Source organism: Ooceraea biroi, chromosome 4 (assembly GCF_003672135.1).
Source record: "Ooceraea biroi isolate clonal line C1 chromosome 4, Obir_v5.4, whole genome shotgun sequence".
In the NCBI taxonomy this organism is placed as follows: domain Eukaryota; kingdom Metazoa; phylum Arthropoda; class Insecta; order Hymenoptera; family Formicidae; genus Ooceraea; species Ooceraea biroi.
Window position 1 is genome coordinate 3,457,042 of NC_039509.1, and position 21,733 is coordinate 3,478,774.

General features: G+C 41.3%; 7 protein-coding genes across 13 annotated transcripts; 2 read left to right on the forward strand and 5 right to left on the reverse strand.

Annotated features, from left to right (window-relative positions):
* Positions 1-519: 519 nt before the first annotated feature.
* LOC105280851 (zinc finger protein 76) lies at positions 520-4,688 on the reverse strand. Of its 3 annotated transcripts, none has more exons than XM_011341699.2 (9): positions 4,625-4,688; positions 4,026-4,138; positions 3,638-3,815; positions 3,145-3,518; positions 2,759-3,028; positions 2,487-2,678; positions 2,201-2,389; positions 2,008-2,124; positions 520-1,899 (listed from the first exon to the last, which is right to left on the reverse strand). In XM_011341699.2, the coding sequence occupies exons 2-9, from the start codon at positions 4,113-4,115 to the stop codon at positions 1,801-1,803; spliced, it is 1,509 nt and encodes a 502-aa protein (XP_011340001.1). In that variant the 5' UTR covers positions 4,116-4,138; positions 4,625-4,688; the 3' UTR covers positions 520-1,800. The 3 variants fall into 3 exon arrangements, with proteins under 3 accessions (XP_011340001.1, XP_011339993.1, XP_011339987.1); XM_011341691.3 differs by lacking the exon at positions 4,625-4,688 and adding an exon at positions 4,255-4,587; XM_011341685.3 differs by lacking the exon at positions 4,625-4,688 and having other exon boundaries at positions 4,026-4,587.
* Positions 4,689-4,804: 116 nt separating this feature from the next.
* Positions 4,805-9,394, forward strand: LOC105280863. 2 transcript variants are annotated; one of them, XM_011341713.3, is made up of 5 exons: positions 4,805-5,482; positions 8,210-8,330; positions 8,414-8,488; positions 8,671-8,853; positions 9,047-9,394. In XM_011341713.3, the coding sequence occupies exons 1-5, from the start codon at positions 5,471-5,473 to the stop codon at positions 9,256-9,258; spliced, it is 603 nt and encodes a 200-aa protein (XP_011340015.1). In that variant the 5' UTR covers positions 4,805-5,470; the 3' UTR covers positions 9,259-9,394. The 2 variants fall into 2 exon arrangements, with proteins under 2 accessions (XP_011340015.1, XP_026824878.1); XM_026969077.1 differs by lacking the exon at positions 4,805-5,482 and having other exon boundaries at positions 8,414-8,564.
* On the reverse strand, positions 9,337-11,103 carry LOC109610669. Its single transcript, XM_020032107.1, has 3 exons — positions 10,897-11,103; positions 10,195-10,362; positions 9,337-9,985 (listed from the first exon to the last, which is right to left on the reverse strand). Exons 1-3 carry the CDS (start codon positions 10,964-10,966, stop codon positions 9,783-9,785), a joined length of 441 nt encoding a protein of 146 aa, XP_019887666.1. The 5' UTR covers positions 10,967-11,103; the 3' UTR covers positions 9,337-9,782.
* A 258-nt stretch (positions 11,104-11,361) lies between these two features.
* LOC113561813 lies at positions 11,362-13,577 on the reverse strand. Its single transcript, XM_026969079.1, has 8 exons — positions 13,343-13,577; positions 12,977-13,080; positions 12,654-12,818; positions 12,491-12,558; positions 12,239-12,424; positions 11,971-12,104; positions 11,742-11,846; positions 11,362-11,573 (listed from the first exon to the last, which is right to left on the reverse strand). Exons 1-8 carry the CDS (start codon positions 13,491-13,493, stop codon positions 11,428-11,430), a joined length of 1,059 nt encoding a protein of 352 aa, XP_026824880.1. The 5' UTR covers positions 13,494-13,577; the 3' UTR covers positions 11,362-11,427.
* Positions 13,494-14,253, reverse strand: LOC105280935. The gene is made up of 3 exons (XM_026969078.1): positions 14,170-14,253; positions 13,814-13,976; positions 13,494-13,581 (listed from the first exon to the last, which is right to left on the reverse strand). Coding segments are annotated over exons 1-3 (168 nt in total). The 5' UTR covers positions 14,174-14,253; the 3' UTR covers positions 13,494-13,580.
* Positions 14,146-18,675, forward strand: LOC105280875 (protein lin-9 homolog). 3 transcript variants are annotated; one of them, XM_026969072.1, is made up of 8 exons: positions 14,146-14,212; positions 15,015-15,354; positions 15,446-15,751; positions 15,892-16,309; positions 16,392-16,738; positions 16,865-17,111; positions 17,193-17,349; positions 17,423-18,675. In XM_026969072.1, the coding sequence occupies exons 1-8, from the start codon at positions 14,194-14,196 to the stop codon at positions 17,512-17,514; spliced, it is 1,926 nt and encodes a 641-aa protein (XP_026824873.1). In that variant the 5' UTR covers positions 14,146-14,193; the 3' UTR covers positions 17,515-18,675. The 3 variants fall into 3 exon arrangements, with proteins under 3 accessions (XP_026824873.1, XP_026824874.1, XP_026824875.1); XM_026969073.1 differs by lacking the exon at positions 14,146-14,212 and adding an exon at positions 14,473-14,829; XM_026969074.1 differs by lacking the exon at positions 14,146-14,212 and adding an exon at positions 14,473-14,748.
* LOC105280751 (nuclear pore complex protein Nup50) lies at positions 18,477-21,641 on the reverse strand. Of its 2 annotated transcripts, none has more exons than XM_011341517.2 (5): positions 21,489-21,641; positions 20,848-21,016; positions 19,777-20,759; positions 19,545-19,691; positions 18,477-19,422 (listed from the first exon to the last, which is right to left on the reverse strand). In XM_011341517.2, the coding sequence occupies exons 2-5, from the start codon at positions 21,001-21,003 to the stop codon at positions 19,116-19,118; spliced, it is 1,593 nt and encodes a 530-aa protein (XP_011339819.1). In that variant the 5' UTR covers positions 21,004-21,016; positions 21,489-21,641; the 3' UTR covers positions 18,477-19,115. The 2 variants fall into 2 exon arrangements, with proteins under 2 accessions (XP_011339819.1, XP_011339828.1); XM_011341526.2 differs by having other exon boundaries at positions 20,848-21,034.
* Positions 21,642-21,733: the final 92 nt, after the last annotated feature.

Below are 21,733 nucleotides of genomic sequence, written 5' to 3' on the forward strand. Positions count from 1 at the left end.
CTATCCGTAATCGAGAGCAGCACTATGCGAAAGATGGACCGGATGGTGGGAGGATGGAAAACGGGTTCTGTACTGCTCATCGAAATTGTCTTCTTAAACGATATGTATTAAGTCTGCTGTAAACGGAGAAGAAACATCTAGTTAATAATGTACAAAATAATTTCGTATATACTTTACAATTATTAATATAAATATCTTAGAGATACAAAAAAATACGAAAGAGTAAGTTAAATTGAATTTTCAAAGAGAATGATATGTTCTTTGATATTTTACTTTTCCTGATTTTACTTTAATGCCGGAGAATTGATCACTTCAATCACAGCGCATGCTTTATTGCATTATTCGCAGTATCTCATAACTTGCGCTAATGATGTTAATAGTTTTGTTTGCAATCAGTGACTGAACGCTAATGTCTAACGACAGTTCATTCTTTAGCCCTGAAATTCGATCGGGGCAAATACCAAAGTTAACTAAAGAGTCCAAGTGTGCGATAATCTTATATATTATTAAAGATCTGAATAATTTTAGAAAATCCTATTTATTGTAATAATATTTTACCAAATCTTACTTTTGTCGAGACCTAGAGCATAGTTTCACTAAACCCGGCTACAACTATGTACAAGTGTTACAAATTACATCTTGCGACAGTATTTAAGAAAAAGCGGTCTAATAATAATAAAAAAAAGTTTTATATAAAATATGATACAGTTTTTTCTTAACGTTCTTAAAATATTTGTGCATCATACAAGTGCTACGCATTTTAATTGATTTGCGTAGATGTATCATGAAAGAAGAACTAAAATGCTAAAAACGATTTATAAGTTAAAAAAGTGAATTTTGATAACGTAAAAATAAAATAATATTATGTGATATGACACAAGCTGCGCACAGTGTACCTAGTACCTTTTGAATAGCTGCTCATCTATGTGACAAAACTATTTTACGTGACTACAAAATAATAATCTACGTAATAATGCCGAGTCTATATAATATATATTTGTTTCTTCGTGCGAAATATCTGCACGAAATATCTAACTCAGCTGGACTTGTATATAATTTTAGTTATGAAAGAGTTTCTTCAAGACGACACAGAAAAATATCGCGTACACACGCTCGATAATTGTGGATGGGTAAACTATAATGTACATAGTAATATATATATATATATAGTAATATATTTTTTCCTTCGCACGAGCTTACGCGCTTTCAGGTAAGGCACTGCCTTCAATTCAAGAACGTAAACGACAGTATGAATATTGAGCTTCTCGATACACTTTTTTCAGGAAATCTGATCTTGTTTTTTGTATTCAGAATGCGAGAACGATATAATTTCGAGATCAGGTTTGGAATACCTTAGGCACACGAAAAGGAGAAATCGTACCTTGTCTTCCAATATCTTCCTCGGTGTATCGGTGGTTGCACGTGTCGAAAACTAAACGCACCGACATTACGTCGATCCCTATTTGCGCCAATGACTATCAAAACAATCTACCATGGTACACTATCACTCACTTTACAAAATTCTTGACGCTACTGCGTACTCGGTTTATAAAACTGACACGAAACTTATACGACAGCGTTTGGACAGCTACTGTCGTATCGCTTATATTAGTCAAGTAGGTTTTGACACTATTCACTAATTTGACGCAAGTAACTCGCTCATTTGATTTCATTGCGGTATTACAATAAATAATATCCACAAATGCTAACGACACATCGTTAACATTGAAATGTATTAAGATTTTTACCCATAGGACGTCGCATATTCTTCTAGTCTTGCTTTCTTCTTTTCTCTCATCACTAATTCCAACCGAATTCTATGTCCTCGATCTTTATGTTCAATCCTTCGAACGTCGGGTCGATGCCGGGATCATCGAAACTCTCGTCCAGATCAATTTTCTGTATTTAGAATTTCAATCGCAAACATCATTATCAGAAATAATCACAAATATTAAATATAAGAAATATCAAATAATTAAAAACTAATTGTCACATAATTATACAAACCTGCAATGCGGCGAGTTGCGAAGCGTCACCTACCAACAAAATCTGCGGCTCCTTGTCGTTTGCGTCGTCGACCACCTTAGAGATCTGGATCTGTCCGTCTTTTCCCAGCAACTTGTGCTAAATACAATTAATATCACAGTTAATATGGAATAAACATCAAATAATAAATCTGATTTATGCACATTACACTTACAGTCTCTTTAGTGACTCTTTTCGTTTTATTTTGACTAGAGGATTCAAGAGAGTTCTGCGAAAGCACATCGGCACCATCGTCGCTGTCGATCAACGCATGAGCCGTTCTCTTGTGCATTATCAGCGTGCTGCTTTGCCGATACCTTCTCGAGCACAATGTGCATTCAAATGGCCGTTGCGGTGTATGTACCTAGAAAATACAACAAAAATACTTCGAAATTATATTTTATTTTATATATTTTTTCTGAAATTATTAATTGATAATTTCAAAAGCTGATAACACTTACGAGGTGATGCTTATACAGACTAGAATACTCGGTGAACCTTCTACCGCAGTTTTCTATCGAGCAAACGTACGGCTTCTCGCCCGAGTGTATCCGTATGTGATTCTTGTAGTTGGTCGCACTGGCGAACGCTTTGCCGCACATCGGCTGGGTGCACTTGTACGGCCGTTCACCGGTGTGTGTCCTCACGTGAACCTGGACACGAAACTCAACTGCTATCAAGTTTCGCAACGATAGATACTTGGACCGCTGTCGAATGCGTGCGCTTCCCGTACCTTTCTGATATTGCTTGTGGTGAACGATCGGCCGCAGCCGTCAAACGGACATAGAAAGGGACGTTCCCCCGTGTGAGTCCTCACGTGCTTCAACAGATCGCCTGAGGTCTTGAAGCTCTTATTGCACGACTCGTTCGGGCACTTGTACGGCTTCTCGCCTGTGTGCGTGCGCAGATGCGCCTTCAGGCTGTATCCCGTCGAGAAGCTCTTCTTGCACTTCGGGTGCGTACATCTGTACGGCCTTTGACCGGTGTGCGAACGCTCGTGGACCTGTGGAAAGAAAATTATAATCAAATCGATTAAAATTCGATCTTTAAAAAAATAATTCAAATGCACGTTATTGCAATAGTGTTCTGGAGTTATTCATTTTGACTTGAAAAAATTACCTTGAGGTGATGAGGCGTGCTGTACACCTTTGAACATCCCTCCCTAGGGCAAGGATATCTAATTTTTGCATCGGACAATTTATTGATCAATATCTTGGAGTCTTTTTTCTTCAACTTCCCATCCTCGATTTGCCATAAGCTCTCACCGACGTCCACGTGACCGGTCACCATGTACGCGGTGCCATTGATGAATTCCACTTGCGAATATGTGTTCCCTACGTTCTCAGCTGTCGAGTCCTCCGCCTGCACGAATGTAGCTGGATCTAATTCCAATTGGAGAGACTTGCCGTCGCCAAATTCCGACAAGCCTTGCAGTAATATGGTATCTCCGTTTTCCAGAGTTGTTTGTAACGTTTGCGTCTTGAAATCTGAATCTGAAAATGTAGAACATTTCATCATATTACATTGAATAAGTAAATAGAATATCCAAGAAACATATTTTCATTTAGGTAGTAAGATTTTTTTTCAAGAATCTGTCTTCTTTGTGTCTAACCAATATCACTGAGATTGTTTGTAACGAACGCTTGAGTTCCATCAGGCAGCGTAATCGCAGTCACCATTGTGCCAAGCAACTGGTCGTCCAATATAAGCTCTTGTACCTGGCCAGTATCGCTCTCAGCACTCTCATTGATCATAACTGACAGACACTCCAGAATGTCTACAGGATCACTCTGTACCAAGATCGAACCCATTGAAAGTATACAAGTAATCATAGAAAATATATGAAAAACAATCACAACTCGCGACAAACATTCTACGCAAAATTTATAATTCACAATTTCTAGCTTTACAAACAAACTGATGGGAAACAGTACGTCTCAAGTCTCTGTGACAATCGAAATTGTACAGCGTATTACGGAGCATTATACGTCTCGGCGTACCTCAGGCTCGTGCAAGATCATTTCCTCTTCCTCCTCCTCCTCCTCCTGACTCGCGGTGCAATTCGGAGGATCCGCACTCTGCGTCGACATAATCCCCTACGATCGTGCCGCAGCTGCGAACAGACAACAGTTTCTCTCTGACAGACGTTGACGTTGACGTTGACAAGGAGACGTATCATGTCTTATTCCGCTCGCGGATCTCATTTCGCTCTGTTTCGCGAACCGGTACCTTTGTTTACGTGCGAATCGTCCCGGGTTTCGCTTAGCTAACCGCCGGTCCATCGCACGTCGCCGGATCGACAACGACAACGCGTTCTCGTTCGCGCGCGATCGACGTTCGAACGCGCGACGTCGCGCTCCGCGGACGAGCGCGTACGCCGAAGAACCGCGTCGAATCTCTTATCACGCGGCTCGCCATCTTCGCGTGATACCGCGAAAGAGAGTGGCCGGTGCGTCGCGGCGCGACGGGAAACCTCGTGGCGACGCGACGCGACGCGACGCGACGCGACGCGCTCGTTAGCAGCAGCTCGCAGTGCGATTGAATTTTCGCCGAACCCCCCGTGCGCCAGTACACCACAAAGAATCTTGGGAAATATTACCCATAAACTCGGCCGCCCGCGAAATCCTCTCGCGACCAGCGCGCGGTGGACCGGAACTCCGCCGGCGGCCATATTGCCGCGGCGGCGAGCGCGCGCTTCGGTTCAAACGTTCAAAATGTTTTGCTCGCGAACGAGCGCCAGCCGCGAGCGTCGGACACTCTTGCAATTCTTTGCTATTAATTCTTGCAAATAGTACGATTATTTTTATAGATTCCAAGTTGAAGTAAAAATTATTAATGCGAAACGAGAATAAATCGGTTTTCACATTCGTGAAATTTACATATAAATTCATAACGGAGAAAATATAGAGAATGCGATATACCTGACTTATTTTTAAGAAACCACGTCTTTGTCGCAGGGATTCAATATCCAACCGCGTTGGATATATTGAACCCCCGGTTGCCTCGCGCGAGGACGAAAAATGCGGCGTATTCGCGGACGCGTTTCGCAAGCGGTAAATTCGATCGCGCGTCGCGCGGCATCGCAAGCCGAGATGAAAGTTTTGCCGTGATCTCCTGCGGAGTCCTTATTACTCGCGGGAGCCTCCGCAGACTCTACGCAGGTGGGGTACGTTATATGTACGTACGTGGCGTGACGAGAAGGGGGATGCTGAAATTCATGCACTGCCGTTCGCCGTAACGTTCTCCACGCGAACCGGATCAGTCCGTAGCTGCATCCACGAGGCGTCTCGCGATTCCAACTAGATCCCAGAACTCGGGTTCGTCCGAAAAAAAAGGAAGAGGAAGATCGACTGGTGATCCGATCTGCGCGGGTGTGCACAGTGACTCGCGATCAGTCATCGGGGTCTCGATCGGGGCGGTGCTCGACTCGCGAAACTGCACTGCGATGACGATGACGGTGGGTGAAGTGAAGTTTAATACGAAGTTTTATAGTGGATTCTTCATCATTTAGCGCTGCAGCACAATCCGTCAAATTTTCCAAATTTTTCTTCAACGTGACTAATTTGATCTGATTAGAAAGAATTAACTCCATATTTTGCCGGACGAGTTATGCGTCTGCTTTATGCAAATGTTGCAAATCTGAAAAAAATTAAATTTGAATTATTATTGAATGTATTAAATACAATAATTGAATCAAAGGTTGATTCGATCAAAATGAAATAGATTTAATTAATTTTTAATAATGTTTTGTGATATTATATACATCATCCGAAATGAATTAACAAATTTTTAAAACTTAGACAGCTCGATGTAATCATCAATACTCTTGCTGTGGAAGATGAGCATTCTCGTTTGGCAACTTTGTTGGGACGAACTATGCTACAAAGTTAATTTATTTCCTCACGTCTTGGATCATTATTCCGTAAAGTGCCATACATCACTGTCGAGTGATGGATCCGTTCGATAAATTAATTTATCTGTGAGCTGCCAAACGTGCCATTGGAAGAATAGAAAATAGTAACCAAGTGTTATGTAATCGCTTCACTGACTCAGTTTTAAAAGAATGGGAGAACTCTCAGCAAACACACTGAGTAATTAATAATTTGCATAAAAAACAATCTCAATCTCAATCTAACTTATTTTTGCATAATATACTGTTGCTAAATCCGCTATCGTAATACTGAACGTTTCATTTCGTACGTATGTGAAGGGAAGTTCACGCCTCCTTTAAGAATTCGACTGTTTCGAGCTCCGCTGTCAGACTACCGGGGTCCCGCTCAACAATTTATTGTTATTAGTGCAAGAATGCCGCTTGTGCATAAGAGGTTTCCGCATCGTTGAATTTCAAATGCCGGATTCAATAGCAACCGAGTGCGCTCCCAGGTGAAGGTGAGCGGAAAGGAAGGCGAAAGGGTGGTTTGACACGCATTGCCGAGCACGTGTGTGTCTCCGAGCGTACCTCCTCGAAGCTCGCTCGCACGCACACACGTGTGCGCGCGCATTTTGTCGAGGCGTAGGCGCGCTTAATCGTGATGGTGCATGTACATACTACTGTCACTCGAAGCGCGATGTTGCGGATAATCCTTGTGGGAAAAGCGCGTTTTCTATGCCCTCTTCGCAGGGGAGGGCAGCGTTTCGCGCAAGCAGGTCATCGGGATAGCAAACATTCTTGTCTAAAGATATAAATCTAGGTAGTATAAACTTGTTCATCGGCATTTTATAGCAAGATTTAAAACATTCCACCGAGTCATAGTACGTATTGTAGATAATAATAGAGATTTAAGAACTTATAAGTGAATAGGATTGTGTCGGCTGCGATTTTTACATTTTATAATAAGTAAAAGTGGAGCGGACAAGATACTTACTTGACTTGATTGATCAACGTTGCGGCTTTTCTGCTTTTTTATCAGATCGTGTTGCGCTTGAAATATTAGTCACATTTGCATGTAATAATGACTAATAAGAAACGTTCAATTTATGTACAAAACGTGAACTTTCGGTATCGATCATTTCACGTGCAACAATTTAATAATTTTCTGGCAATATTTAAAATAAATTCGTATTTTGTCCAATTAATCTTTTTTGTAATACATTTTTGCGCATTAATGATATATTACTTACATTTTTTCTGTGCGAAATTGGAGCTTGGTCTCAGAAATTGTTTCCAAGGATAACTATATTACATAATTTTTGTTTCTGTAAGCGTAATGAAATTATGAGTTCTTCATGTCCGTGCATAAAACGAATTTTAGAAACGTACTCGCCTTGACATCTTTTTGCAATATGTATTTTGTACGAGCATTTTCTGCATTATGGAATGATTCATCAAAAAAAGAGATTTTTTCTGCCGTTCACGCGTATCGTGACATAGAAACTCTCTCGCTCCGGGCTGTTTCGTGAAGAATAGCGTAATTGTCGGCAAGTAGCCTTGATCCCAACTAAATTTACGTGATCCTTCTCCAGCAAGAAGAATGATACTGCAAAATATAATTTTTAATTTTTTTGGAGCTATAATATAAATGTAACTATGTAATATAATCATACAAACGACTACGCGTTTAATAAAGTTTTCACAACAATAGTATGCTTTGTAATTGCATTTTAAAAAACTTACTTACCAACTTTAGTCTTCTGGAATTTAAGATTGCGAGTAACCGAGAAGGGTTTTATCGTTAATCGTTTTGACTTTATCCGCGAATCAGTTTCCACGAAAGTACATACGAGAGGCAGGTAGTATCTTGTGTGCGCAATAACTCTCTTACCGAGAACACTTTCTGTGAAAGCTGTTCGACGTCTCACAATGTATCGAGTTTCGGTAACCGTTGTGTATTGTGGTCGAACGCGGTGTGATTGTTTCAAGAGCCACGCACGCTCGCGGATACACGTAACATGTTCTGCAACGTGCTCCGGTCAGTTTATTCCAACAACGAACGAATCGAGACGCTTCAAAATCAGCAAAACGATACTCTCGGTTCTACTTTGCGCACGTACTTTAATTCAAGCAAAGGCTCGAACTTTCGTAGGAAAGGAATCGACTTCGAAATAGTCGAGGAACGTATCCTGAAATTTCTCAACCGCTTTTCTCCACGTCCGATAGCTCACGGCTAGCGAGCGATCTAACTCCGATCGCGAGATAGCTCCGTTAATTTCAAATTACGGGGTAAATCGCTGTTTCCAATTCCAGATAACGACGGTGTTCCTGCTCCTCGCGGCGACGTCGGCAGTCGGCGCTCTGCCGCTCGCCGATGTACACGTGAAGTTCGTGTCGCCCCCGAATGTGTACGAGCACAGCATTACGACGGACGGTTAGGCACCAATATATTAGGCAATAACGTTTTACGCTGCATTAAATGGAAGAGTGTTTTAACTCTCTCACGTTCTTCCTCAGGGGATCGTACTTTCGCCCAGAAGTCGTTCATCTCGATCGGCCGGAGAAGCACGGCGAAGCTACCCAAGAATCTCGGTGACTATTTTAGTTTTGCGATTGTCTCGGCGTGATTACCAATTACCAAAGAGAAAGAGAGAGCGAGCAATAATTAGTATATATTTATTTATTAATTATTAATTATATATTTTTTAAACGATGAAACATCTTGAATAACAAAAATCGTTCATGATTGGTAATGGTGTGTCCGATTTTTACAGATTACAATTACAGACCGAGCTTACAGCGGAGTTACTCACGGCAGGCGATACCCGTAACAAATCCCGGAAACGTCGAGTCCCTGTGGCCGGTCGGTGTATTCCTGCCACCGATCGACGTCAACGATCTCGGGTACAGCTGGTACGAGACACGACGCGCCCAACCCGACGTTTACAAATTGCGCGGTATTCTTTTATCGACAATCTTCTATTGATGATACCAAGTGATCATAATCTTTCCATTTTCGTATCTGGGAACGGAACGCTGTTCCGATATTTCTTTGCGGCGATTGCGCAAGGATCGAGCTCGCAATCTTCGATTTGCATTCAATTTTAAACGCCGCTGTTTTGCATAATTTCATTTTGTTCCAATTCGCAGCACGAGATCCGTATTTGTTAACCGGCCGTGAAGCGATGATGGCGGTTAAATACCTTTACGGATTGGGTGAACTTTTCTTCGACGATTATCCGCACGCAGTGGCGTTGCTGCGACATCAGGAGGAGAGGATGCTGAATGGCCTGCACGGACACGTCCTCAGCAGTCTGAATCCTAGATTTCCGTTTCAGAGGAAAGGAGTCAGGGGCAATTAAGCTACGTAGCGATAATAGCGATCCGGCCGAAAACTTGTTTAAACTCGATTCGCGGGCCTATTGAGCTCGAGAGAATTCGTAGATACTTTTTTTTTATTACAATTTCCAGAAATTTGTGATATACACTGAAACAAAATATAACATGTCAAAAACTGAAATACCGCTTTTGAAAAAAAAACGTAAAAAAGTATTCGTATTCATATTAAACTTTTAAGCCGATTTTTCGCTACCAAAAAATCGACTTTCAATTTCAATCAAATTAATTAATAAACTAATCTGAGAGCTAGATTTTGTTTAAGAGTACGCGATAAAAAAATACACTTAATACTAAAATATATCTCACTTGTTACGCGCAATTATATTGCGATATGTGCATTACGAAGAACACATAATCTCACAGTTCATAAAAACGTCAATTCCGTTTCCGAGACGTGGAACTCTTGCATGGCTCAGCGACGAACGTAGAATAGAACGGTCAATCACTTCACTCGTTTCACGTCGGAATAATAATATCGCTTGTATTTTTAAACGAGCAATCGTGTTAGGCATGCTGTGATCGCTATCATTAAACCACTGGCAACGTTCGTTTTCATCGTCCCGTTACAAAGATCTCCGTAACACAGGCACATGTATACTTTCTTGTAATTCCACACGGTGTAAGCGCATCTTTCCTCGTTGTCGTCTGGACCTCGTTGGAAGCATAATCTCTGCGTGGCGGTTCCGTATTCTGCAAAGAAATTGACACAAATTGATTATAGTTTCTTCAAAAAATATTGATGCACAAATATTAACTCGAAAAGAGTACTGTCTGCTATTTAATTAATAATTTTATCAATAATATATAATGTTTAACATAATACGGCAATAATATGAATCTTTAATGAAATGTATGTGCTGTATTTTTATTACATGTAAAATATATTAAAACTAGCTCACCATTATTTAAATTTTGACTCTCGATGATTTTTCCACACCATCCAGAAACGCATGGTACCGCGTCGACGCCTTTTTCGAGCGCAATTTGCGTAGAATTCATGGTGAAAGGGTCTTTGCACGAGCCCAGTTCTCCACGCGACCTGCAGCTTACGCATCTTCGAAGAATGCCTGTAAAAACGCGACGAATGCAACTGTCACTTTCCTCTCGTATCGTTCGATCACCATTTCACTCGCGCCGCTAGACGTCGATCAGTTATCAATATATAAAATTTTCTACTGTGATGTGATGACTGTGCATAGAAGTATCGCGATAGGCAAATATAAAATAAACATTTAATTAATTAATTTTATTTAAATCGTGAGTTTTTTCTCATTTTATTTGTAAAGTATTTGGACATAAGCGCCTAGATATCAATATTCTAAACCTATTATTAACAAAAAAAAGAATTGCTAGCTTGCTAAAAATAAAATATCAATTTAAATATGGAAAGTTTCTTGATGTCTGACTTTACGATAAATTTGCATGATTAAAAAGATTACATTACGCACTCGGAAGCAGCTATTACTTATTATTAATTGTTTATTACGGATTAAATATTATATATTACTTTGTGCGAAAATATTTCAGAATACTATTGAGGTTCTAAGAAAACTCGAAAGCAATAGAAATAGTTCTTCGGAATTCGCGGATAGAAAACTCACCGACGCTCTCCTCGAGCGCGATTACGCAGAAAACCGCGAGGATCGCTTGCACGCTCGCTCGAGAATTCATCCTATTTCGTTTCCTATCTCGATTCCGATTCACGCACTTCCTTTGGCGATTGATTCACTATCCGGTTAATGAGCACCGTAGACAAGGAGCCGGGAGCTACGATGGAACACAGCCATTTTGAAACTAAACTTAACTGTCCCGAGACAGACACGTACGCCTCGTCGCTGTCTCTACCAAGTTCCCCCTTTCACTCGACTTTAAGGTCATCGTATGCCGAGGAAGATCGGATCGCGAAGGAGATAGCCACGAGGTCTCGGCGGAGCGCGTTCTCGACCGATAACATTGCGAGTGCGCAATCGTGCATAACGAAGATGTGACATAATCGTCGATATACGCTGTGAAAAGCTGAGAGAAAATTAACAATCTAAAACGAGAATTTAATTCAACTCTATAGATTTCCACAGTTTTGCTGCATTTATTGTGTACAATTTCGATGGTTATCTCACGTCTCGGCCTTAAAATTATTCCCCTTCGTCCTGTGGTGGCTCATCCTGTGGCAACGATTGAAATTTTTCTCTCTGTCGACACGTCATTACTACACCCGCGCAATAGCAGAACGAAGTCAAGACAATTATGACTCCCAAGTAACCCGAGTGTCGGAGAAAAGCTATAAAAAGGAGGATAAAAACAGTCTGTACAAACCACAAATAAAAATTATAACAATTTAAAATTACACGTGTGGAAATATTAACTACAATAATTATAATTGCCTGAAATAAATTCTTATATATCGCATAATTATTTTCACGCGCGTTGTGTCCGAGTTTTAACGAACCTTGCGTCAGAAGTCGCGTCTTAGATATGACAATAACCTTCATACGCATCATATTCACGTTGTCTACGTAACAGGTATAATTACCTTGCTCATCTTTGGACACATCTAGAGGGACAGAGAGAGAAAGTATCGTTGAAGTTTCATTAAATGTTATGCGCAAAAGAGACTTCACGTAAATAAGAACAGTTGCAAGTTTTGCAGTCGCAAACGTAAGAGATCGAAGCATCACCTATTAAATAGAGCGTGGAGAAAGTGTCCACTATCACTCGCACGTCTCTGTCCGCTTTACGAAATGACCGACCCGCTCCCTTCTTCAGAGCGAGCGCATCCTTCTTCCAAATTACTCGCGACACCGTGCTCGATCTGCATCGAAAATGTCTCGTTTACTTTTATGGCTCGTCGTTCGAAATCTAATAAAGTGCTACGCATGCATGTACTGCAGAAGGAAAGATCAATTCAATCGTATGAGCTGTACGAGAGACTCTCAGATTGATTACTCTGGACAGGTAACAGCGAGGTGGGCGCCCTCCGCGAGAACGTATCGCTTGACGTATCGGAATCTCTCGCCTCTTCTTCTCTTTTTCACGGGCGGGCATTTCTTGCAAGGTTCCCTCAAATTGAATTCAGGCAGATATCGCACGATACGGCTGATACTAGGAAATTCATCCTGAAGCAGGGCAGATCTGAGGATGCATGTAGAATTGTCAGGACATGCGTTAGATTTGTTGTTGAAAGTCACAAAGACTTACTTGCACGGAAGTATCGGAGATCTTTCGAAGAAACGTATAACGATCGAGTCGTTTCTCTCGATCGTTGTCTAAAGTAATAATAACCGGTAGGTACTAATAAAATAAAAGTGAGGAGGCAGAGAGTTGTGAACGATCAACGCAGCAAGAAGAGTAAAAATGTTACACTCGCCGAATTTATGCTGCGTTTCAGTCTGCAATGGCCCCTGCTGGTTTTAATGCCACGGTCGTATACGCATTGTTTGCACGGACTCCAAGGAGCCCATTCAGACATCACTTGGAGAGTCACCCCTTCCTCACGGATCTCGGCTAGGTCCGTCATCCTCGAAAGCTGTTGGCAAATTTTTCTTTGCTTTACGAAACTTCAGCTCCAATAAGTTACGATTCTAAAAACTAGGCTTCTAAAAAATACACGTTTCCTTTTTTTATTGTTTTTAATTTGTTCGAGTAATTCATTTCACGTAAACAGTTAGGAAACGATCGACTCACTGCAAACCGCGTAGTGACAGGCCACAAGTACGTCTCGCGATATCTCTCCCATTCAGTTATGTTTCCCTCCTCGACGAATTCGCGACCGATATCTTTGAGGATTGCTGTTATATCGGAATGCTTACTCTACTTTGATATCAAAGATCGTCAACGTATAGTAAACACAAAAAATAGCAATAAAATAAATAATATCAAACAAGGATCAAAGTTAACAAAGATGTTCAGATTAAAAATCGTATCATGTAACTGATTAGACAACGATCTCCGTTAATAACAATTATTAATCTTAAGCTTAAGAAGAAAACTAGGAATCAATATATTATTAAGAAAAAGATATCGCAATGTGTTAGTGTTTTCTTTACGCACGTTCGATTCTGTAATTATATTTCTTTTCTTTCTCTTGTCCTTCCTTGCCGTGACATCGATAAATACCCACATCGATAAGTGAAAGATCCTTAATGACCAACGAGAGATCCGGCGTCGTGTATATCCTACTGTACGAAACGTTATTATCCATCCCAAGTTCAACTTCCTTTGCCGGGCTCTCTTGATACCGATCTTGGTAGTACCAGATTTTCGGTTGGGACTCCTCTCGCTCGTTGCTTCTGCGAGAAATCGAGTTCCCAGTAATTTAACGAAATCGAGAAACGATCCTCACGAGTGCCGAAAACTTACGATAATAACATCACGGTTGAACAATAGGTAGAATAATTAGGAATGACTTTGTGGTACTTTTATCTAATACTTCCAATGTCAATTTAAATAACCTATTACTCATACGTGCAATTATTAAGTATTTTATTATACAAATATTTTATCGTTTTGTACGGTTCTTACCAATAGCGGCATGCTAGTATGACGGTCGTGTTACTTGTGGCGCCGACAAGCAGATATTCGTCATTCTCATCAGATGTAATCAATCTGTCCTTATCTCTGCAATATTTATTAACGTTCGCGAGCGTACCGTCCGTGGCGATGCAAATCGCAACCGCTATTATAACTGAAATGAGACACATGACTTGTTGAGACACGGGAAATATATTTCGGCAAATATATTTCGATACCCCGAGCCGAGAGAGTTCGAAGACGTGACGCGCGAAAAGAGCGCGACTTCCGGAACCGCCGAAACGGACCGACCGAGGTTTAACCGTAGGAAATGGCGGACTGCGGACTCGTGAGTCGGATGTACGTACCCATGATGCACCAGTGATACCAATATGGCAGACATGATTGAAAGTGAGTAAACTTTGAATTATTTTCGACGAAATTAACGCGATTAACGGGCGCGGCGGCCGTCGCATATCGTATTCGACGGAATCCGCGTTCCGTGATTTACCGATACGGCGGGTCGCGCGCGGGCCCGATCGCACGCCGCGATCGCAATCGCCGTTCGAGTGGCGATCGAGAGCGGATCGGGTTTAAAATTTCAAAAATGACCGACACACGATTCAAGCGGGACGGCCGTGATCCTGGACAAGTGGCATCGCGCGTCGACGCCGACGGCGAGGTGTCCGCGTTTAGCGTCACGACGGATCGTTCCGTAACGATCTCGCGGCACGAATTTCTCGCTCATTGACCGCAATCCGCACGGACCTGTTTATCAAACACTCGAGTTTTTGGTTATGTCTACTGCTCGGCCGTGCGAATCGCCCGTGCGGTCAATATTTTCGTCATTCACGCGATTGAACGCGCGGGTTATTTATCGACAGCCGTTGGTTTAAATTTGTACTTGAGCAGCACGAGATCACCTTGGCGCGTTACGCGAAGACGAGGTTGCGTGTTTCCTTCCTCACGATCCGATCTCCTTTTTTTCAATTTCTGACGGATTTCCAGCTTTTTGAAGATATTTTTCTGTTAGTGTGAACGTTGTTGCTCTTGATGGTCTTTGTGCGTGAATCTTGAAATAATTTTTGCCTCTGTGTAGATGATTTCATCCGTGAATCTGCACATGTGTGATACTTGGAGATTTGAATTCTAAGAAAATTTAATTAAGGCATTTGTTAACGACGCGTCATTAATTTTAATCGAATTTCATCAGCTGAATCTGTGGAGGCACTGCTATCCATAAAAAATGGCAGCTATCCAGCCGTCGACGAAATTAAAACGGAGATAATCGATGATGACTTGATGGATACGGAGGAGCATCGTATGTCGAACCACTCGATGGATCCACAAATGGATATGGAGGAGCTGGAGCCGATACCAGAGCTGGGACCTGCAGCTCTGGGTCTGCAGAGGGTGGGCACTCAACCACCTGCGAAACCAAATCCACCGACGCAGCCGGTGCAAGTGCTGAACCGCAGAGGCATGCCAGCGAGGATTAGGAAAAAAAACAAATTGTTTTACGATGATATCTTGATTAATCATCCACATCACAGGTAAATGTTTCCTTTCTTTTAGCGGTAGGGATTGAGCAATTGGCTTGCAAATCAACAAATTCACTCGCTTTTCCGATAATTATATTTCCAGGATTAAAAAAGACCCGATGAGTGCAGAGGCGAAACAATCTCCGAAGAGGCTGTTACGTCCGTCTCCGATGAAGAAACAAACTAGGATATCAGGCGAGCCCAAAAAGAGTACAGGTACACCTTCGCAGCCAACGACGCCCATCACCACTCCGATCAAGCAGGAAAAGGAGATCGATAAGCCGCCGCAGCCTCCGTCACCAGATCGTAAGATAGGACAAAAAATCGGCATGAGATTAAGAAATTTGTTGAAGCTACCAAAGGCGCACAAGTGGGTCTGTTACGAGTGGTTCTACAGCAATATTGACAAGTACGTATCAGCGAGTAACACTGATAAAAAATATCGAGCAGTGAAAAAATTAATATAATTTTATTTATTTGTTTATGATATATTAGAAACAAATGATAATAAGCACATGGCGTAATGCTGTACGATTACGTGTTTTGCAGGATATTGTTCGAAGGTGACAACGACTTCATGATCTGTCTGAAGGAATCGTTCCCGCAACTGAAAACGCGCAAGCTCACCCGCGTCGAGTGGTGCAAGATCAGGAGGATGATGGGCAAGCCACGTAGATGCTCGCAATCGTTCTTCGAGGAGGAGAGACGCGAGCTGGACAGGAAGAGACAGAAGATACGGATGTTGCAGCAGCGTAAGACGGCGGACATCAACAGCTTCAAGGATCTGCCGCCTGAGATACCGCTGCAGCTGGTGATCGGCACGAAGGTCACAGCGAGATTGAGAAAGCCACAGGACGGTCTGTTCACCGGAAGCATCGACGCCGTCGACACCAGCAATAACACTTACAGAATCACGTTCGAGAGAGCCGGACTGGGAACGCACAGCGTTCCCGATTACGAGGTCTTGGTATGTCGCTTCCTTTCTTCGAAATCTTTCTCTCGCGTTTTCTGATGTTTAATGTCGAGATGACTTGTTGTTGATGCACTAGTCAAACGAGCCGCCAGAGACGATCAGCGTGGCGTCGTTCGCCCAGAAATTCCGACCTAGACCTCTGCAATACGTGCCTTCGCCGCCGTACGCGATGAAGTTGTCGCCACGACTGACCAACGACCCGTTGATATCCAACGCCTCGGTATCCGTGCCGAAGAAGTCGCACGCCGGCGGCACGATGAACGGCTATCCGCTAAAGTTGCTCGAGCTGATGGTGAAGGTGAACAAGATACTGACCGTCAAGAAGATCAAGATCAAGAAGTTGAAGGAGCTGAATGGGGAAGTTGAGAAGAGACGTTCCTTCGGAGAATCGCTTCCCCCTGATTTCGAGAAGAGATACGCAGGGTACGGATTAAGCAGGAACTTTGTGCATAATAAAAAATATAAATTATATAAATCATGCGTAACACAAAATGCGCATGCAATACCACAAGTCCCCGTTACTATGACCAGTTTCCGTATTCTTTTCAGTATTGTCGTTGATCTGGAGAAAATGAACAGTGCTCTTCAAGACTTCCTGAATGAGATTCAAGAATTGTGTCAAGAAATGGCGCCCGAGCCGAGCGTGGCGGCGATGTTGGCACCGTCGCACCTACGCGAGAAGTGCAAGCAGGAGGCGGCGGATATGGTCGCGAAAAATAACATAATCAACGACAAAGAGCCCGGCAAGATGAATCAATTGGTGACGGATTTGACCGCGCTGATGCTGCAAGTTAAGGTACGGAATCGATCTCTCCAATATGCAATTCGTCGTTCATTTTAAACCATCATCTCGATCACGTTTCTTCTCACTTTGCAGAGTTTATCGGACTCGAATCAAAACGCGTACGAGCTGAAGGTGCTGCAAGGCACCATGGAGCAGATAAGATCGAAACTGAGTCCGCAGAATCAGCAGGTTTTCCAGAACTGCGTGGAGATTCACATGCAGCACATTCAGCTGGGCCTAGGGCAGATAGGTGCTCTGACACCGTTCATGGCGCAGAGAGCTTGAAAAAAAAAGACGAAAGTAACTATATCACTATTTTTCAGCGGGTGTACAGTGTAATCGGCAATTGGCAGGTCGCCACCACCGTATTCGTATCGGACGAGAGGACAACTTTATTTTCTCATCTCTTGTATAGAGACACGACGTTGAAATATATTGTCATGTAAAATCGTGTGCGTCCACACAGATACACATATAAAATATATAGGATTTAAGCAGACCATTAGGCTTTGTACATATGGAATATATATTTCCGAACTCTTGTTCTTCTTTTAATTTTCGTAATACACTTATGAAATATTTAAGATTCGTGCATTGTTGAATATATTATTGAGAACATATTAAACATCTAAGAATGTTCATGTTTCAAATTTTTACATACTGTATGTACAATCCGAGCGTAGGCATAACTGTATAAGTGGCAACTTTGAATCACACGTAAGCGGACACAGTAGGACATAGAATGTACAAGTAGCTAAACACTAAATTAATCTTCTGAAGTCTAAGAGAGATTTATAAAGGTGACTTGTACAGCGGGGATGATTTATATAGATTATAACAATCTGTTAAGTTTTTAAGGCAAATGTGATTTATGTGAGAATTTCTGCTTATTATAAGAGATTTAGCATACGATAATAAATTGGATGTTTTTTTTTTTATTTATTCGCACCTAAGAATCATGCATGACGATATTAATTATTATTGTTCTTATGCATCATGAACAAAGTGCTAAATCATTTAATATATTCCTTGTATATTTATACAAATATAGATATATATATATATATATTTATCATTGGAATGCTATATAAAATCCAAAGAAAATATATTTGATGAAAAAGAAAGATTTTTGGAGTAGAAATAATTTCGCGAAATATAAATGTATAAACAAAGAGTAACAAAAAAAGCTCGATTCATAACGTTACTGTAAAATGAACATCTCGCCCTAAGCGTTCGTTGATCTTCGAGTATGCATTCTATTTCATATAGTTACACACGTAATGTTAATAATGGCACCCAATATTTGTATGTATTATCATGTCAAGTACTAAACCTAAGTTGAGGAATTAATTTCGTAAAAGGATACTGCGATAAGTAGTGTGTCGGACAATTGCATGTAATCTGTAGTTCTTTTGCACTTATACATAATGGTACAGAATATTTTAACAGCCATCACGAGCGTAAACCGCCTGTTTCGTAATTTACGCTATGCATTTCTACTATGTACATATATTTTCAATGTATTATCATTACACCATTTATTACAATAACAATTCTCGTTCCAAATAAAGCCATACATACGAGTTGCGATATTTCTTCCAAAAATTGAATTACATTGAATTTTCTATCAAATAAAATTTAGTATAATAATATGATAACTATCGTGCACTTGCAAACGAACAATGATGAAAAAGATGTATTCATCCCAGTAATCTAGAAAGCCCGTATCTACTCCAGATTACAATCAGAATTTCATTATATCCGAGTATACTGTATTTTTCTAATATACTATACAGTTTGTGGAATGATAAATAAAATTCAACGTGTAAATTCTTTATACTGATTAAGAATGAAGAGTTATGTGTGTGCATTAGAATTCATTTAATTTTAATGTCGTGGAGAAACCTTTAAAGATCTTCGATCTGCAAGGGATTGACACGAGACACTCCTTGCATACAATGTCAGAAATAACGTTTTCTGAGTTATATTTTACATAATTTGATATCGTGTAAGCGTCTACTTTTTATGTTCGTTCAGTGTTTCAAACAGGTCGTCTGCCCCCTGGCTGGTTTTCACTCTCAACAGCACTGGGATCGGGGGCGGTGTGGAATCCGGCATTGGCAGACAGACCAACATGATCGAGTTCTTGTTCATGCGCTTGGTCGGGATGCTTGGAGTCAACAGAGTATTAAGCAACAAATTACCCAGAGCAGTGTCCGCGCGTACTATTAATTGCATTTTCCCATTCGGTGTCGGTTTTAGATACAACGTTCCGACGCCCCTGTCGCTAAAACTGGCGTCTTTCTTCACGAAGACTTTACACCTAGAGGAAAACGGAAGATGTTATCATATTTAAATAACTTGTTGCAAGAGCAAGCAAGTTTTCCATTACGACGATATAATACATGACCACAATCGTACAATGTACAAAAGCCTCGTACGTACCTCTGCTCGTAAATCGCACCTTCCTCAGTAATCGGTTTAAAATCTGGCTTCGGTGGTTCCTCATCCTCCTCGTCCTTTTCGTTGTCAGCTTTGTCCTCGGAATCTTGCGGTTTCACTGCTTGAGGCGCGAACGAGAATGGTTTCGCGCTGTAAGTCATTAAATTTGATCGTAAACAGTCTATCTATGCATATAAAAAAAAGAAACAGTAAAGAAATTAAAGATGAGAATTACCTGCCGAAACTAAATCCAGCAGTCGCGTTGCTGGTAGTGGAACTCTGTCCGAAACTGAAGGTCGAAGCTGGGAAAGTAGGCGCAACAGGCTTCACATCGGGTTTCGTTTCCTCCTCTTCCGTCTTCACGCCGTCCGGGACTGTGGGTTTGCGTAAGAAGGGGTTCTTGTCCGGGGTTGTATTGCCGAATACACTCTTACGAGCAACGTTCGACTCTATGTTTCCGAAAATGGACCTGCCCTTGTCAGGAGTCACGTCGGCATTGCCGAATACGGATTTAGGAGCTTCCGTTTTCGGTTCCGTGTTGCCAAATATGGACTTGGCACTAGTAGTAAGATTGGGGAACATCTGCTTTTCGGGTTTCCATTCTGCGGCTATCAGTGGACGCGTGTCAATGCAGCTCGTAAGCGCCTTTGAACTGGCAAAGGAAGAACCTTCCGATTTCTTCTCCACGCTCGCGTCCTTCTTGCTGTCGTTTTTTCGATCAGGCGTAGCCTGCGTCGTCTGTTCCGCGGTGTGCGAGGCTTGCACCTTCGCACTCTCTTCTTTAATCTCTTTCAAGTACTTCTCATAATCCTTGAATATAGGTGTTAATATACAGAATGGATTCGCGTCCACGTGGGTTTTTATCCACGTCGTCACGCTCTCGTTCAATCCCTTCAGCTTCGCGTAATATTCTGACGAGTGACTCTTGGTCTTCTCGTTTCCTTGCTCGCTCAAACCCTTCTTGCTCGCACTCGTGCCTGATAGCGTTTGTGCTTTCGCGTTATCGTTATCGGTTTTACTTGCATTCTCGGCTTTAGAAGCACTGCCGCTCTCAACGCTCTTGTTGTTAGTATTTACAATCGTTGTTGGGGCAATGGAAGTAGTCGTACTGGAAGGGGTAATTACATTAGCTAAAAAACTGAATGGGGATGACTTCATTACAGAATTGGAGGTTTTGAAACCTGTAAATGTCCCGAATGCACTTTTCATGTTGGCACCCTGAAATCAAACCGTACAAAGGATGCGCATGTAATGATATGTAACATAAAAAAGTAGGTTACTATTAAAACTTAAAATGTGCACTTACATCCCTTGATGGTAACCGACGTCTACCTGTTTTTATAACTCTTTTCTCAAGTACATCAGTCGATGCTTTAGTAAATGTACCAGCCTCTTCCGGTTCATTCTCCTCGTCCCAGTTATCGTGATTCAGTTCTGTTGCCGCAGACCGTTTGCCTGCCATTTTTAGTATATTTCTGTGTACAAGGCAGAAACTGTACAATACAATAAAATGAGTTGCTTGCTTGGAAGAAATGTAAGAGCGATGTTACGCTGTTAAAAAATAAAGTTAAGCTCTTTATGTAAAGGTCATAACAATATTTTATTAGACCTAGAGAAAAGAAAAAAAGATTATAATTTGCACATAGAACGTGTGTATATACATATATATACATATATATACATATATATATATATATATATATATATGTATTCATGTTTTTATATTTAGTAGCAGAGTAACAATTTAATTTATGAAGAAATCAGTATTTCAAGAAGATAGAAATGCCTAAACTAAACATGATAAATAAAGATATTCTCATTTCTTTTAAAATTTGGGGTAAATTTGGAATTTATTTGTAAAAATGGCTCAATCAATATCACGCTGCCGATCGAGGTTATGTCTCGAAGCCCATAGCGATGTCAATCCGGCAAGCTTTTTATACGAACCTCGTAACCCAAAGCTGTTTCAGCGGATGCTTGAAATAAAGAGGATTTTATTCTTTCGTTAACTAAACGAGATATGAGAGCGAATACGTAAGCCCCACTGGCATAACCTCGCAATCTCACAACTACGATCAACGAAAAGATCGATTTTTTTGTGCTTACTTGAAATCGAAGAAATTGAAACGTTTGCCGCGACAAATCTCGACGTATCGTGCGCGCGACAACTGATGCTATAGGGATTACTAACT

Coding starts and splice junctions, on each gene's coding strand:
- LOC105280875 (XM_026969072.1), top strand. Junction 15,355..15,445: donor ATTAATCATCCACATCACAG/GTAAATGTTTCC, acceptor TTATATTTCCAG/GATTAAAAAAGACCCGATGA. Junction 16,310..16,391: donor TTCCCGATTACGAGGTCTTG/GTATGTCGCTTC, acceptor TTGATGCACTAG/TCAAACGAGCCGCCAGAGAC.
- LOC105280751 (XM_011341517.2), bottom strand. CDS start 21,003: ATGGCAGGCAAACGGTCTGCGGCAACAGAACTGAATCACGATAACTGG. Junction 20,760..20,847: donor GTCGGTTACCATCAAGGGAT/GTAAGTGCACAT, acceptor GTTTGATTTCAG/GGTGCCAACATGAAAAGTGC. Junction 19,692..19,776: donor GCTGGATTTAGTTTCGGCAG/GTAATTCTCATC, acceptor AATGACTTACAG/CGCGAAACCATTCTCGTTCG.
- LOC105280851 (XM_011341699.2), bottom strand. CDS start 4,115: ATGTCGACGCAGAGTGCGGATCCTCCGAATTGCACCGCGAGTCAGGAG. Junction 3,519..3,637: donor AAACAATCTCAGTGATATTG/GTTAGACACAAA, acceptor CTACATTTTCAG/ATTCAGATTTCAAGACGCAA. Junction 3,029..3,144: donor GCACGCCTCATCACCTCAAG/GTAATTTTTTCA, acceptor TTCTTTCCACAG/GTCCACGAGCGTTCGCACAC.
- LOC109610669 (XM_020032107.1), bottom strand. CDS start 10,966: ATGAATTCTCGAGCGAGCGTGCAAGCGATCCTCGCGGTTTTCTGCGTA. Junction 10,363..10,896: donor CGCGCTCGAGGAGAGCGTCG/GTGAGTTTTCTA, acceptor GCGTTTTTACAG/GCATTCTTCGAAGATGCGTA. Junction 9,986..10,194: donor GAGTCAAAATTTAAATAATG/GTGAGCTAGTTT, acceptor ATTTCTTTGCAG/AATACGGAACCGCCACGCAG.
- LOC113561813 (XM_026969079.1), bottom strand. CDS start 13,493: ATGGATAATAACGTTTCGTACAGTAGGATATACACGACGCCGGATCTC. Junction 12,819..12,976: donor CTGTCACTACGCGGTTTGCA/GTGAGTCGATCG, acceptor ATTTGCCAACAG/CTTTCGAGGATGACGGACCT. Junction 11,574..11,741: donor GACGCGACTTCTGACGCAAG/GTTCGTTAAAAC, acceptor TCCTTTTTATAG/CTTTTCTCCGACACTCGGGT.
- LOC105280863 (XM_011341713.3), top strand. Junction 8,489..8,670: donor GAAGCTACCCAAGAATCTCG/GTGACTATTTTA, acceptor CGATTTTTACAG/ATTACAATTACAGACCGAGC. Junction 8,854..9,046: donor CGACGTTTACAAATTGCGCG/GTATTCTTTTAT, acceptor TCCAATTCGCAG/CACGAGATCCGTATTTGTTA.